Raw genomic sequence first — 17,639 nt, 5'->3', positions numbered from 1 at the left:
TTATTTTGTCATTAGTTTATTGCTTATTGCGCAACGTCTTGTAATGGCATATACCGTATCAATTACAATATTGAGTTGTTTTATTAAAATGTATTTAATGTTTAATATTTTCCTGAATGATATATTATATCATTTAAACCAAAATATCGAAAATGTTTCTAATTTTTTAAATTTTAGATGATTATTTAATGTTAATAAACACAGAACAAGTATGTTTTTACATAAATTATTGGCAACTAAAACATTGCTTTAGTTGTAATTTATCTCTCGATAAGTCGAAATTCAATTTTTCAATTTTTATGTATTTGATCGTAGTATTCGTGTAAAGGATAAAACTGTACAGAAGAAAGAATTTACTTAAACTTTATTACGGCACAAAAAAAGTGTTTATAAATAATTAATGACAAAGTTGTTTTGTTCATTTCTGTAATGAAATCGTTAATTATTCAAAACACAAAGCATTACTAAATAGGACTATTTGATTTTTGCTTAATCGTCGATTGATATAAATTTTAAATGTCTCTTTTGTTGTTCCAAACGTCATACTATTTATATGGATTATTATTTTATACCATTATTTGCAATATTATTAATTTATTACCAGCAATAGAGACTTTATCATTGAATGACACTAATAAACATATTGTACCAGAGTGTTCTAGAAATTAATTCACGTTTAATGAAATATTTGCGGGGATAAAGAGAATCAATAGCTTTTAAATAATTCATCGAAGTTGTCGCTTAAATACGATACGATCTTTCTTGGAATACCTGCTAAATTTATTATAGACTACGAGCATCGCCACTGAATTGAATTTAATTATTGTTATCTATGCACGCTTTCATTTCATTTCAGTATAATAATAATAGCCTTCTGAATCGAAAGAAAACTGATAAACATTTTTTTATTTTATATTGTGTTTAGAACACTAACTGGAAATACCAACAGTTACTAAAGACAATTTTGAAAAGTTAGTTTCAGTCAAAACTTGTTTAAAATAACGGTGACATTAACAACAACAATTGATGATGTTATAAAAATGATATGAATATGCATAAAATATAAGAATTTATTATCGCATAAAAGTTATTATTGTCAGTTTCAGTTATAAAATACAATAAATCATCTTACTAAATATGTTTCTATAATTTTGATCTAATTTGGGATTTTAAGGTGAAAAAGTAAAAAAGCCTGAAAATGCTGTTAAAATTCCAGATCCCAGTTAGAAAATTCATCTGGAGGAATGTCGTTATCTTTTCCAAAACAGTCAAAATTGTTTGTGTCGCAAGGGCCTCTGATAGGTTGTCTGATGGGGGCCGGCATGGTTTGACTTACTAAACCATTCCAATCAAACCCTTGGAACCACCTGCAAGAAATTATTGCACTAAATATGTAATTTTAATGTCTTATTATACGTTTGATAACTTATGGGAGCTTATCTTTTGCATCAAACTCAAAAATCCTTTAAATAATTGAAAAACTGGTAAACTGTTTAGTCCACAAATTACGTTGCCAAAAATAAGCTCTTGGTTTCTGCGTATTTTTCAAAATGTTTTTTAAACAATCGATTACTTGTGCTTTTTAATATCCTGAATTCCTCCCTTCTGATATCCTAGTCGCTCTGAAGGCAAATCTCTACACAATTTCTTGATTAGACTTTGAGCTGACCTTCCAATGTGATGCCTGGTAAAATCTATCATATCGATTCCTTTCAGAATTAAATTGTACGTCTTCATAGGATCTGATGCACTGAAAGGTGGGCTAGAATTTTTTAATTTATTTTTTCTGAACCTTCAGTTACAATAAAATATCTTACTTTCCGGTTAAAAGCTCATGCATTAGTATTCCCAAAGCCCAATAATCTACAGCTCTATCGTGCCCCTTGTTCAGTATAGTTTCTGGGGCTACATATTCAGGAGTCCCGCAAAAAGTCCAAGTCTTGCTGCTATAGCCCAGTCTTTTAGAAAAACCAAAATCTACTAGTTTTACGTAACCATTAACGTCCAAAAGAAGATTTTCTGGTTTCAAGTCTCTGTAAATGATGCCTCTGCCATGTAAGTAATCAAAAGCTTCCAACACACATCCGGTAATAAATTTCGTGGTATCTTCATCGAAGCAACCCCTGTCTCTCAAAATTGTCCAGACTTCGCCTCCAAGACAGGCTTCTAGTAGCATATAGACATATTTTGAATCTTTATAAGTTTTGAACATTCTACAAATGAAACTGCTGCGACAACTCATCATAATATTTCTTTCGCTGAAAACGTGATCTTGTTGTTGCGTGTCCACTATGTGCTGTTTTTTGAGGCATTTCAAGGCAAATGTTAATGAAGGATCGTGGACGTATTGAACCAACTCAACCCGTCCAAACCCTCCAATGCCCAAAGTTGCTATAACATCTAAGTCGTCCAAACCGATGTAATCATATTCTACAATGCACGAGTTAAATTTTGATAAAATCCTAAGAGACTTTTACCTTGTTTTTCCGCGTAACTTGCATTTATTTGTCTGTTGAATCTTTGCTCGTCACCGTAGTCTTTCTCTTTGATTTCGCTCAGATCACCGATTAGCTGCTTGAAAGATTCCCGGTCCAAAGTCAGGCACTCCACACCGGGATGCATAGCGATGATATTTGCAGTTCTGCAATCTTCTTTTAATAAAGCTTGCTCTCCAAAATAATCTCCACGTTGAAGGACCCTAATTTCTTCCTCGTCTTCCATCGATCCTAAATTTGAAAAAATATATTTAAACAATTATTTTGAAGTCAGAATTGATTCTACCTGGTTTCCGTTGAGTAACCTTGACAGATCCACTACTGATGATAAAGAAGGTATCACCATTTGCCCCTTGTCTGATAATATAAACACCAGCGGGGTAGAATTCCTTAAAAATTACTGAGTGTATTACAGTTTTTGTTGGACTAGAACAACTTACAACTTCAAGCACGTCTGCTATTTTAGCTAAAACCTCGTTACTGAGATTCTGAAGAAGAGGTACAGATCTGAGGAAATTGATGTTGTCTTGTAATCTTTGCAACCCTGTCCGGACCATAATTTGTTGGAATACTTTTCTGTCCAAAACCCACACTTTGGAATCGACAACGACTAGAATGAAGACCGTAAGACTCGCCGTTTGAAAATTTAACATGCTGTACCTCTAATAGAAGCAGTTCTGGTGCAATTGTATAAAATGGCAAGCTCCCCGAAAGCTTTGCCGGGACCCATATTGCCTAAGACCTTGTCTTCCTTCATAACTTCAAAGTCCCCTTCGGCGGAGACAAAGAGATGGGCTCCTGCTTCTCCTTCTCTTATGACATACGACCCGGCAGGATACTCTTTCAGGTACATGCAATCCACGATTTCTCTAACTTGCGAAGTGTCTAAGTTTTGTAGAAAATTATTGTCCATAATGGCGTCCTTGATAAGTTGTTTAGATCTGATTGCATGACAAAATTAGCATTTAGGCTGATTGCTAGTTAAGTATAGTGCCTACCTGAAGTCCTTATCATGTTTCGTGAGCGTAATGTCGCTGGCTTGACCGGTGGATTCACTCGATTCCGCAGATACACCTTGCTTCTTTAAAATGCAGCTACTATTAAGAGACTGTTGACTTTGGGGTGCTCGGTTGGCCATTGCGTGCTTTTCCTGTAAACTCGTGAGAATATCCCCATCTTGATTAAATGTTGTAGTTTGCTGTAGTACGCTCTGAAATATTGATCATTTTTTTAAAATAAAACACAAGGAAATTATGTAAATTTCCTAAACGACATGGGTCTGACCGAGCAAAATTTTTAGTTCGTGCAAGATTTAATCAGTAATTTCTTAGTTTTTATATTATTACTGTCCGTAAAACTTAATAGTCGACCCCTACACTTTTTAGATTTATTATGATTTGGTTTCAATCATCTACTTAAACAATTTTTTTTTTATTGCAGTAAAAATTCCCTTTGTCAATACAATAATAGTAATATTCATAACATAATCCGACGTGGATGTCGTGTCAAAAGTGTGCGTATCTAATGAAAAAAAAAAAAAACATATAAATAGTGTTTTCAAAAGAATTAGGTGCCATTACTTGATAGAAATATACGTAATGATAAAATAAAATCGGGTTTCCACGGCGTGTTCCTTTTTATCATTACAATATTTACCATAGTAAGGTTGAATTGCTATTATGTACTTTATTTTCTTTTTATTCAAGACTACAAGTTTATTGCAATTTTGTTTGATTTTTGAGGAAGTAATATAATAAAGATAAATACATTTTATCTCAAATGTCCTTCAGATGATTCACTCATTCACTGAACCCGTACAACGAAGTTTAAATTAATGATTAGATGATACATGTCATTCATACATACTTGTTCCAAGTCGTTAGATAAAATTGTTAAATTTAATGATTACACCTAAGTTTATCTCTACTTAACAATACTAGTGAGAAGTGCAATAACCTCATTAAAAAGAATCTCTCAGTACATTAGAATTATTATAAATCTAAGTAGGTTTACTGGAAATGGAAGTTTTAGATGTGGTATTAATTAAATAGAAGAAATCCTTTCTTTATATATTTTACATACATATTTTGCTATTTTTTAAATTTATACACCTAGATAGATTTGTTTTTTGTGTAAACAGAATGAGACTGATGTTTGCTTCATGTTCATTTTTTATTGTTCTTTGATTTAAAATAAAAGGATAATACCTTATGTACGTCAACAAGACTATTTACAAAACATTTAACTATACAAATATTCAAATATTAAGTGAAAAAATCGTAGTTGTTTAATTAAGTTTTTATCTTCACTTGACGAATTACAATGTAATAATAATAATAATAAATAATAATAATAAATAACAAGAAAGAAAAAGTTTACAGCATTTGTCTGAGAAAAAAATTAATGATGAATAAATAGAAAACGTAATAATATACAAACAGTGTATATAGACTTTTATTTTGGTTTAAACAAACAGAAAGTAACATTTTATTATTATTATACAATGTCTGCAACTTTATTCTGCATTTTTTTTTCTTTTAAAATAAATATGTATAATAATAAACCACTTTTAAGACGGAATATGTGGTTTGTAATTTAAGTCTTGCCAAAAATTTCGGATATAAATTCTGTACAAAAATCAAAAAACCATTGTGGTGCAAATAACACACATTTTTCATGACATTTCCTATTAGTTATCACAGTGACAGATAAGTCATTTGCACCACAATGGTTTTTTGATTTTTGAACAGCGTTTACAGGATATTATCAAAATACATGTATAAAAAAGTTGTCAGTTGTTTTGTAATATTATTTTTATCTTTAAGCGATCGAAAGTAGCACCTTTTTTTCTAATCCGACTTGAAACACTTGAAATCCAAAGAGTTGAAATGTCCGCAGGCGGCTCGACTGAGTCAAATGTAAGGTCATTTGAAGCACTTCTCACTATTTATTTATCAATACCTAATTACACTAAATATTTAATAATTAAATTATCCCTATTAAAAAAAATCCTTTAAAAAAGCGAGTGGTGCTACTGTGGTGTAACACGAGTCGCCCATGTGTACGGATGACAGATCTCAAGATCAAAAATAGCAAGATGATCGTTCAACATTAAAAAATAAACTTTAGACTTTAGTAGACTTTACTAATATGTATTATTAAACCTTCAAGTACCTTCAAGTAAAATTTGAAAATTATTTTACTCTAACTGCACCAAAAGAAAATAAATTAATTCATGTTTGATTTTTTTTTGTGATCTACTTGAAGATAAAATGGAATTTAGCATTCAGAGTAGAAAGTCTTTTTCTGCTTCGCCCTGTTGCCCACCTCGACTTCGTCTCAATCTTCAATCTCTGGGCTTAGTACAAAAAAACTTCTACACTTAATGATACTCGTATAATCTACTAATAATTATTATTAAAATGAATAAGAGGAAATTAACTTAACGCTATTGACAGAAAAAGGTGTAATTATTTTATTTTTATTGTAATTCTAACAAACGTAACTAAGGCAAAAATTACCCACTTCCGCTGTTGCTAAATAATCGGAATTAGTTTTTTTAATCATCTTTATTTAGTTTGTTTTTTTATAAAATATACCAGTAATTTTATTTCGAACACGAAAATGTTTGGTTTATGATTTTTACTCACGTCCTGAATTACCGTTCGTTTTGTGAACGTGTATTCCAAACACCCCTGTATGTTACATATTTATCTCTTTACATATTTAATTTCAACCATACAATAAAGTTTTTGATCTAGTGATATCAAAAATGTGTATAAGGATAAAAATCAAATAGTTATTTAAAAATGAATTAAAAAAATCATGTCGTAATAGTATATTATGATACAAGTTTATAAGGAAGCCTTTAAAGCACGCGCGATGCACGTCGCAAGTGCTTTAAAGGCCCGTATACACGTGTGTCATACGCTATTTTTTATTACACCTGCACTACAATCTGAAAATTATAACAATACAAGTAAATTGAAAATCCTTTTTCGAAGTAATCTGTGTCAATAATCGTTGTTATGGAAATGGTAATTGTTGTTGTTTCGTTGCTATGTAAATTGTGTATAAATGTGTATTTATCATGGTTTAACATGTAGGTGAATTTGCTGCCTAGTGACTTTAAAGCTTTAGTGCTTTAAAGCACCGATTTTGCACGCATTTTAGTGTCAAAAACAGAGATTATGATTTAGGAATAATAAAAAACACATTTTAATGAAATTTGTGTGAAGTAATTATAATAGCAAATGTCATTATATAAATAAATGTTTAACGGATTACCATTATATCTTGCTTACCAAGATCTCTCTTTATACGCATGTCATGTAAATAATTAATATTCGAATAATGAGAATAATTATTTAAGTGTGGAGTGATGGGAATAATATATTTTCCCTTATCAGAAAACAGAATAAATGTTTCTACAATAAACAAATCGAATGATTTTTTTTTGTGTATTATAATAATTTGTTTCTTCCATACGTTATCGTTTCAAATGATTTTATTTTTATAAGTACTTAACCAAAACTGGGTTTAAATACAGTAGTGTTAATGGATTAGGACTTGTAGGGGCCTCTATTTCGTGAATTTTACATTTGCACGCAACTATTTTATAGTCGCCCTCACAAATTCAAGGGCCAATGACTTGAACTAATAGAACAGTAGCGTGTCGTAGTCTTAATTTAGGACATCTTGATTTCAACGTGAGCTTTCATGTGATTTGTGGTTTTTATCTTGTCGAGAACGTGTAAAGTTGAATTACGCAGTATTGAATGGTGTTAAAATAATAAATAGTATTGTAAAAGGCAGATAGTGTTTTGTAAAGGACTCGCACAAACCGTGTGACATTTAAATAATAATGCCGATAACATTGTGAGGAGGGTATATGGAAGCGCTCGCTACATTTTCTTTGAATTCGGAGGGAAATAGATACATTGAAGGCAAGACAATAATGTGACAACAATACAACTGATATTAAACTTACCTTGAGCTTATGAACTTCTCTTTGTAATTTAAGAACTTGGCTGTCTTTACAGTTGAGATCCTTTCTAGCATCGTAGAGTTCCGATTGTAGCGTTCCGTATTTGACTTCCAGTTCCGCCAGTTCCTTCTTTAATCGCGCCACACTCGTTTTCAAGTATTCGGTCTCTTCCTGCGCCCCGGAATGCCGTCGTTTCGATTCCAGCAGATTCTTGGAATTCTTCCGGATCTGGTGGATGACGTCCCCGTCGATGGAATTCCTCGAGCTCCTCCTGAGCGTAGTCGCGACGCCGTTGCCCATCGGTCCAAAGATTCCGAAGTCGCTCAAAAACTTCTTCGCTTCTTCGTCCTTACTGGCGCTGCATTCGTACGCCAAGGCGTTGTACTTGTGGTAGTCGAGGTTGGATTTCTTGATTTCTGCGTGATCTATGCTAGTCGGAAGTGATTTGGCTAGATTTGGCACGGATCTATCACAAGCCTCCTGCTGGAGCTCCACGGGAATGGGGAAGGTGATTTCCGGATGGTTCAAGTAGACGTTCGCCTTGATCACAGTCTTGGAGTTTGTCGGTTTGTTGTGTCTGGAGCTGGTGTTGTTGATTTCTGGATTGGAGAGGCGTTTTGTGTCGGACTTCGGGTAGATGGTGGCTATGACCGGCGTGGAACCTCTCTTCGGGTGGCCGGGGGGCGGCTCCGGGGACGGATTCGAGTAGGTTTGGACGAGAGAAGACTTGGAGCCGTTTTCATTGTTGCAGCCGCACTTGGCGTATAGACTGCCGCACGTGTGCGATTTTTTAAAGAAAACGCGCGGTTCGTCCTCTTCGGGGGCGGTTTGGCAGGGTGCGCATTCAGGAAACGATTCTTTGCGCGCATGGCCAATCATCGCTGACAGCTCACTCACCGAGGCGGGATACAATTTTAAACTGTACGATTCTTTCACCATCAGGTTATTTATTTGCTTCATCGAGGATGGGGTTCTGGGCTCAACTCCCGAATCGACCATTAGGAAAACTCCCAATTATTTTCGTCACACTGAAAAACAAACAAACATGTGGAAATTTACGGCCAACGTTTTTAATAATATTTTCAATGATGCGTGCGGCTTTGTGATCAAGAGGCGAGCATTAACAAAACCTAAACGCACGCACATATTCTCAATTTATACAACAAAAATAAAATAAAGGACTGCCTAAACTAACCTTTCCATAAAGTAAAATCTTAGCGTTAATAGTGCTAGCCAATATTTTTTTTAGCGTTTATATAAAACTTTAAGGATACCTATAACACTTTAAAGTAAATCCAAATTTATTAATTACACTGGTGATAGATATATGCAATCTAATGGATGCCAATGAAAATAATTACCATATTTCAGGTTCGTAAAATATAAAATTAATAAATGATAAATGATAAAATATTCACTACAAAAGAATTTTATTTACACTTTGGTACTAACAGGAATCCAAAAAAAATTTTGGTTCACAGAACAGAAATAGAAACCATAAGTAACCAAGAGTTACCGCAATTGCAGAAACATGTTAAATACTGATATCTAATAATAGTTTATTTGTTTTTTATGCAGTTATAACAAATTTCCATTGTTTTAATTTTTTTGACTAAAGTTAGCATGACTTAAATACTCTTGATACAAAGAATTTTTAGAGAAGTAAAAATAAATACGCGAATAAAATTTGCGGTCTGATAAGAACAAATATTTACGCGATGGCTGAAAAGTTCAAATATTTGTCAAATAACAGTATTGTTGACAAATGAACTTTTATAGTGTAATTGTTGCATTACAAAGACTGAAAATTTATTTGTAGTTTAATCGCAAACGGTTTGGTTTGCAGTGGTTATAAAAAAAGAAATTTTGAAAAGATAATGTGTACATAGAATAACACTGTAATAAATGCTATTTACTAATATTGAGCTTAAAGTTGTTATCGTAACGTTAAGATCACATATTCATGGCTGTTAGTGTTTAGACTTTGGAGGATAATGTTGTAAAAGTTAATAATATATTTATTAAAGTGAATGTTACACTATAGTCGTTTTCAACGACATCCGTGCTGTCAGTGTCATTTTTAATATAATAATAATAATAATAATAATAATAATAATAATAATAATAATGTTTATTTGCCCAACAGTTCTGGAAGAACCAATTACAGAGCAAAAATGACAAAAAAATGACATTAGTAATAATAATACATGAAACTAAATTAATGCTAAATGATATTCATCCTAACTTTTATTTACAAAATAGATCGTAAGAGATTTTCGAAAATAACACCCAGAAACGTAATAGATGTCAAAATCTTTACAAACTGCATTATACAGACTTGACATAGATTGAATAGGTGCACGAAGTAGGGTGTTAGATCTAGGCATAGCCGCATACAAAGGCAGAACGTTTCTATTATTAACTCGAGGAATACAAAAACATAATCTCTGAAGTAGATCAGCACAATCAATTCTATAATGGATCAATTTATGAAGGAATAATAATATAATAATTTTTCTCCTATTAGCTAATGACAAAAAGTTAAATTGCTCGCGAAGAATATGATTATGAGTTCCCACCAGAGGAAATACACCAAATACTTTAAAATGCAAGTAGATTAAAAATTTTCTTTGAACAGCTTCGATAGAAGTTACGTGACATTGGTAAAAGGGGTTCCAAACTAAACAGGCATATTCCAAGCAGGGAATGACATAAGTTTTGAATAATAGTTGAAAAATTTCAATGTTGGTGAAGTCCCTCGAGTTTCTAATTATGAAACCCAACATACTTAATGCTTTATTTACTGCAATGTCTATATGATAGTTAAAATTAAGTCGTTCGTCAAAGTATATACCAAGATCTTTAATAGTATTTTCGCGTTTTAAAATTAAGTTATCTATATGATAGTTAAATAGCAATGGTGACTTTTTATATGAATAAGAAACAACTTTACACTTTGAAACATTTAACGCTAATTTATTAAGTATGCACCAAGAAGAAAGTCTATTCAAGTTTTCCTGCAAGGTCAATGCATCAGCTAAGTTATTTATGGTGGAATACATCTTATTATCATCAGCATACAAGAGACTACCGCAGGTTAATGCGGAAGGTAGATCATTAATAAAACATATGAACAATAACGGTCCAAGATTGGATCCTTGCGGAATGCCTGATGTAGAATGGTACAAGAACGAAGAGAATCCATTATAACTGACAAACTGCTGTCTATTAAATAAATATGATTGTAATAGATGTAAAACTTTGTTACTTATACCGAACATGTCAAGTTTAGATATGATTAAGCGATGATCAACGCGATCAAACGCCTTGGCAAAGTCAGTATAAATAGTATCAACCTGTGAACCTTGATTAATTGATTCGGATACGTACTGTGAGAAGCAGGCAAGGTTTGTAACTGTAGAACGTTTCTTTAGAAAACCATGTTGCTGAGGGGAAATAAAGTTAGTTATGTACGGGTAAATATATGAGTATAAAACGATTTCAAAAATCTTGGAAAAATTGGATAGAATAGATATTGGGCGATAATTGTCTATAGTAGAACGATCACCGTTTTTGAAAACCGGAATAATTTTGGATATTTTCCACAAAGAAGGAAATTTAGATTGCCGAAGAGAAGCATTAAAAATTGTCAACAGCGGCTGAATAAAAATGGTTTTACAGTCTTTTACCAAGAAAGCTGGTATTTGGTCATGTCCTGCAGTGAAAGAATTCTTAATCAAGGCTATAGCTGCGGAAATATCAGCTTCAGAAATTTGAATTATATTTAAATATGAGCCCGATACTACATTAACGCCCGAGATCTGGGGATCTGGATCAGATGCTATAAAGACAGATTGGAAAAAGGAAGCAAATGCATCAACTATATTTTGAGGTGCATCAAAGACATCAGCATTGCACGTTACTCTTCCCGGAATTCTGGAGACACCTTTTTTTGAGTTAATATATGACCAGAATTTACGTGGATCATCTCTTATGTTATTTTGTACGCTACTTAAGTAAGCAACACGTGCAGAGGCGATTTGCCTTTTGATCAACCTGCGATATTCCCCAAATCTCTGGTAATAATATGCATTATTTGAATTCTTGAACTTGCGAAAAGAATTGTACTTTAGTTTAATGTTATTAATAATAGAAGAAGTGAACCAACATGGAAATTTATTATTTTTTCTATTATTTGTGTTGTGAACTGGAACGTGCTTATCTAGTACGTTATATAAATATTTGTAAAATTTGTCAACAATAACATCGATCTCAGAGTAATAATTAAGAAATGACCAGTCAGTAGCTAATAGTTCCTGATACAATAGGTCATAATTAGCTCTCTTAAAATTGTAAGTTTTAGCAGTATTAGATGGAACGAAATTTATATCATAAGTAGACAAACATACAGATATAGATAGTGCAGGGTGGTACAAGTCCTCATTCACAAACGGTGTAGAATCATGTATAACTACACACTCAAGGCTGGAAAAAACAAGGTCCAACAATCTGTGAGATAAATTCTTGATATCATTAAATTGTTTCAAACTCAAATATTGGCTAAATCTGTTAATTACCGTAACAAGATTACAATTATATTTATCCTTTTGGATAAACTGCGGTATATTAAAGTCACCAAGTATTATAATATTGTTGGTAGACACAAAATTATGTTCATATGTACGGTGGCGATCAATTAATTTTGATTTTTGTGTCAATTTTGAAAATGTGAATGTCAGATTTGCCGACGAAACTTTCAAGAAGTTTTAAAAATCAGACAAATTGAATAGAACGAAGTTTTTATTAAAAAAAAAATGAAACAAATAAATAAAAATTTAAAACTTAATATTTTAAACTGGTGGCATATTGACAAATTGTAGACAAATTTGACAACAATTTTATCATTCATGTGACAATTTTAATAAAGCATAATTTATACGCTGTGCCAAAATCAAAAAACCATTGTGGTGCAAATGACTAATCCGTCACTGTGATAAGTAATAGGAAATGTCATGAAAAATGTGTTTTATTTGCACCGCAATGGTTTTTTGATTTTGGCACAGCGTTTAGACTTTCAGTAATACAATTTTTTTTAGAAAAATGACGTCCAAAATTTAATGTTCGTACCTAATAGTACCAGATTGTACATACAAATTCATAACATAACCAGAATTCAGAGTATAAGCAAATCCTAGTTAAAAAATGTCAAACAAAAAATTGAGGTTATGGTAAAAGAAAATTTATATTTCGTGAAACATTAACAAACAAAAACTCAATCTTTAACATGGTGTAAAACATGGTTAAACTATAAGGCATTCACGATCTTTTTGGGACCGAGTTGGCTATGACCATCTAGTGATTTTATTGGCAGTACCTCGGTGATAACTAAATTCCCTAAAGGAAATTGACACTTTTTGTGTTAGGTTAGGTTGTTTTCAGTTTAGGGTTATATTTTCTGAATAGGTACATTGTTGCCGGATCTCTCGAATCTGATGTGTTATTTTTAAGTTAAATTAAATCATTTAATAGAAATTTTTTATCGTATCAAATTATTTTGGCAATTTTGACTGTTCCTTTGACGGAAATTTAAATTATTTTTACATACTTAATAAATCATTTAGTTTCTTACGAATATTAAAATAATAAATCTGGCAATCCGGTGGCAAGAAAATGTCGAACAGACACTGACAGAAAAAAAAATTGCATCCGTTGCATCACTGAGTCAGTTAGTCCAAAATGAAAAGAAAAATTCATAGCCAACTCGGTCCCAAAAAGATCGTGAATGCATAATAAGTCATCCTTGGAATCCGAATCAGACTACATTATTTTCTTTGATTTGTCGGAAATGATAGACAATAATTTGAATTTGTTAATTTGCGGCGTCAAGGTAAATTACCAAATTAGGAAATTCAAAATTACTAAACTGAAACAGCAATTGATGTCAACGTACTGTCATATTGACAGCACGGATGTAATAATTGAAAGCGACTATAATACCGGGTGACTATAAATGAATGTGACTTTTTTCATAGGTTGGTAATACTGTTGTTGGTTATTCTGCTGTTTAATGGGATAGTTGATATAAACATAGGCGTACTCGCTTATTTGACACGATTTATTAATACATAAAATGTGAAAAGTGACATACGTACGCCAATGTGTTGATCAGGGTTTGCCAAAGTAATTTTTAGAAAAAAGTCACATTCATTTATAGTCACCTGGTACCTAGATGTAGTGACAACAACCCTATTTATATTTGTGGATAATTATTTTCAGATATAGTTAGCATAATTAGGGTGTGCCATAAAAATTATAATTGTTTTTTTTTTCAGTTAAACGGTAATTTTTGTTTTAATATAGGTAATTTTTAATTCCGTTGTCTTCAACAATTATCGCATCACTTTGTTTCTTAAGTATATAGCAAATGTTCTGCAAACATTTGGTATAAATAGACTAAATTTAATCTTTACGAAGATTTCTACCCTATATTGGAATGATAATTGATTTTTGCAGTGCTTGTGTTAATTTTTGTTGACTGTATGCAAGACATTGCAGAACCATCTCGTTTACCACAATACTTTAGAGCAAATTAATCAATTACTGTAACTCCTTATGTTGATATGTGCAATATGGATTTTATACAATTCCATTCTCGGAAGAATAACACAGAAAAAAAAATTAAGTTAAAGTTCAAATTTTACATGTACGAGTATAAACATGTGTTATGTGGGGGAGTGTATTTCTTTTTCTATTACCATTCTCTTGGTCACCAAATTAAGTTTTGAAACATTTTTTGCAGAATATAAAAGCAAATTACGAAAATCAGGGTAAATTTGAAAAGACTTTCTGTACATAAATATGTAATTACTATTATCAGCTAATTCTGAAATTGAGAAAGGTTGTTTAAAGCGTTGTTTCATTCTCCATTATTTAATATACAAACTGAAAATCCATGAACGTGTTTTTGTTCGGTTTTGTTCTGAATGTAAATTTAGTTTAATTTTTTATATTGTAAAAGTAGTTGTTGAATGCTAGGTTAATCCGTTTAAATTTGAACAAATTATATAAATAAAAAAAAATAGGTCAAATTTGAGCCTGTGTTATGTGCTGATAGTAATAATTATCATGAGAAATCCTTTTTGGTGTGCGTGAACTGAAATAACCGTTCCGCCAGCTTGAGCAAATAGAAGGCTTTATATAAAGCAAATAAAAATGTTCCAATAGTTGTATGTACGTCATGGAATCATTTAGAAGGTCCTGAAAAAATCGCCAAGCTCGCGCTGGTTATTAGATTGCAACAAGTTGGACATTTGTTTATTGCATGTATGGGTTTATGGGTATTTGTAACGTGTAACAGGATCAAAATATTATCATTTTTTAATAAAAATAACTCATCTATAACGAGCTGAATGAAATAGATAATGATACGGTTATAACTAGTAATTACCAGGTGTTAGGTACAGTATAGATTGGGTAATTTCGTTTTTGCTTAAGCGTACACAAATGCGTTCAATTTTATTGCAAAAAAAATCTTTCGTTTTATAAATTCGTAGGGAATCCTTTTGTTCAGAAAATATTGGAATACGTTTGACCTGTCGTTCAGCTAAACTTAGGACTTGTAGGTTATCTGTTTGTGCTTTAACAATGAGTCGGTAAATTTGCATATTGCGCAAATATGATATTTTTATAACACGATTTTGCCTTTGTTACTGTATTAGTTGGCTACATGTGCGTTACCGATGAAAAACACAAATCTGCACGATCTCCAAGTGAAAAGAGAATTTTTTCAGCATCTTTACTCATGGAAATTTCTCAGACACCTATTGCACGAGTATAGTGCACGTAATTTGAAGTCATTAGAAGAGCCAATGTCAAGGATATGTGGTAAAATTGTTTTTAAACGTCTCCCCGTCAACCTTCGGCCGCGCTCACAACGCATTAGAAACCACGTTTTGAAAATATAAATATTACACTTTTATGATTACCGCCAGTTACCAAATTAAGAAGTATAAGATCACGTAAATTGCCCATTCGAAATCCTTTTTCTGTCATAATTAATGATGTAACACCGAACCCATGATCCTTACATGACAAAACAAATCTCGCAAATTAAGCGATCGTGATGTGGAAACTATGTGAAAATTTGATTAGCTGTTAAGCGCAAAACTAATTATTGTAGCAATTTGTCAAAAATGTGCTCGTGCATTGTTCATTTTAATCAAAAAGTTGGAAACGCATTCCTCTGTTTGCGAAGAATTCTTGATACATTTTCAAGATTAGGGAGTAATTGGTATGAATGAAATATTAATGAAAAGTGAGAATGGGGCAGAAGTGGCGACGCGTTCTCTTACCTGACAAAAAGTCGGGACACATTTGGCCCAATTGATGATATGCCGAATGCACAAAAATCTATCACACAGACACTCGACGAAAATGAACAAAGTATCGTTATTTATAGAGTCATCGAACAAGTTGTCAAGTACTTAAAATAAAAACAGTGAAGTTGCGTTAGGTTGGCTCAGTGTAACATGCGCTCGTGTAATCTGACAAAGTTGATTTCATCTAATTCACTATTCCCTATCGACCTTGCTCTTCTCATTATAGCGAGCATTATCATATCACTGTAATCTTATCATTGTTTAAAAATAGCATATAATATGCACATGAAATGTTTGTGTTTACTTTTTTAATCCTTCCCGTATCTGGCTGTTGTTTTATGTGGGTGAATTTTTACCACCGTACATTCTGCTCATATTGCTTCTGCCATATCGATATCACGTGGTCCATCCATATTATTTACTCTCGCACTTGCAATATTCTTCTTTATTAACTCTGTTTGTGCGATTTTTCTTATCTGATTTTGTTCAACAACAACGTTTCCAAAAATTAATATAGCTTATGGTTTGCATACGAATTGTACTCTTGCGAACATTAAACTGACATTTAAGCACTTCGCCCCATATTTTTTTCAGCATTCCTTTTCTGTTGAAGCTCAACGATATTATGCATTTTTCGCACCCGCGATTGTATTCATTGCATGTAGGCATGATCACACAAATTGCTAAAATAATTATGCAAACTAAGTAAAAATTAATTAATTGTGACATAGATCTAACCGAGATAATAAATAAGTGGGCGCAATTGTAAATATTTGCAATATACTTTCTGGAAAAAGTAGCTTTGTTTTTGCCATTATATTGATTAGGGTTGCCATTTTTGTTTCATTAATATTTTTATTTAGCAGAGAATGTTCAATAAGAGTATGCGTTAATTGAAATTTTATTTAAATATGAAATCATTTTAGATTTAAATTTGTAAAATAAGATTTTTTTAGATTCATTTTATATACAACAAAATTTTTAAAATTTTAGATACTTAATAACATAAATAACATTATCTGAATTTTTTTAAAATTTTTGTTTTATAAAAAGCATTTTCAATCTTTAAAGAAACGTTTAAATAAAGAACACAATTTTTATATCAATGGGCAATATTAATAAAAGGTAGCAAATGCTTTTGCTAGCTATTTTATAAGCAATTGCTTTAAGTGATATTAATAAAAGTGTAGTAAATGCTAGTGAGACCTGGCTAGTAAATGCTTTTGCTCGTTTTAGAAAGCATTTGCTTGACGATATTAGGATTTGCTTCATTTACTATTAATAAAGTTTAGCATTTACTTGAAATAATAAGCAATTGCTAGGATAAATGACATTCTTCTTCGTGTCGTACTAGTAGTTATAAATCGACTGTTAAAGCACCATAAAAGTATGTTCCAAGTGCCAAGAAACCGTAAATTTTACAAAGAAAGGAAAGACAATACCATTACAAGAGAAGATGATGTAAAATTGTTTCATTTCCGAAATGAAAGTGTTCAGTGGATTGCTGATTTTCTTGGGAATGACGATGAAGAAACGCGTGGTGGTGTTTTATCTTCGGTGATGAAAATAAAAATATTGTTGCGATATGTGGCTGATTCAGGTATAAAAAATAAAATTATTCATAGAGTAATAAATAGTGTTAAACTATTTATAGGATTTCAGATTGGAGAAGCTGAACTCATGGAAATAAGTCAACCAATTGTATCGAATGTTGTAAAATTTGTCACGGGAAAAATAATAGACAAGGCACCACTTTAGATATAATACATTTTCCTGGCG

The 17,639-nt window shown here is 32.0% G+C and overlaps 1 protein-coding gene across 1 annotated transcript; it reads right to left on the bottom strand.

The window, feature by feature from the left end:
- Nucleotides 1-1,056: 1,056 nt before the first annotated feature.
- Pkg21D (Protein kinase, cGMP-dependent at 21D) lies at nt 1,057-16,054 on the bottom strand. The gene is made up of 10 exons (XM_069045326.1): nt 15,834-16,054; nt 7,486-8,510; nt 3,494-3,705; nt 3,156-3,436; nt 2,936-3,105; nt 2,782-2,884; nt 2,478-2,726; nt 1,818-2,430; nt 1,574-1,762; nt 1,057-1,367 (listed from the first exon to the last, which is right to left on the bottom strand). Exons 2-10 carry the CDS (start codon nt 8,479-8,481, stop codon nt 1,205-1,207), a joined length of 2,976 nt encoding a protein of 991 aa, XP_068901427.1. The 5' UTR covers nt 8,482-8,510; nt 15,834-16,054; the 3' UTR covers nt 1,057-1,204.
- Nucleotides 16,055-17,639: the final 1,585 nt, after the last annotated feature.

Source organism: Tenebrio molitor, chromosome 1 (genome assembly GCF_963966145.1).
Source record: "Tenebrio molitor chromosome 1, icTenMoli1.1, whole genome shotgun sequence".
NCBI lineage: Eukaryota > Metazoa > Arthropoda > Insecta > Coleoptera > Tenebrionidae > Tenebrio > Tenebrio molitor.
Note: the sequence above shows the minus strand (reverse complement) of the source record. Positions and strands in the feature narration are given on the sequence as shown.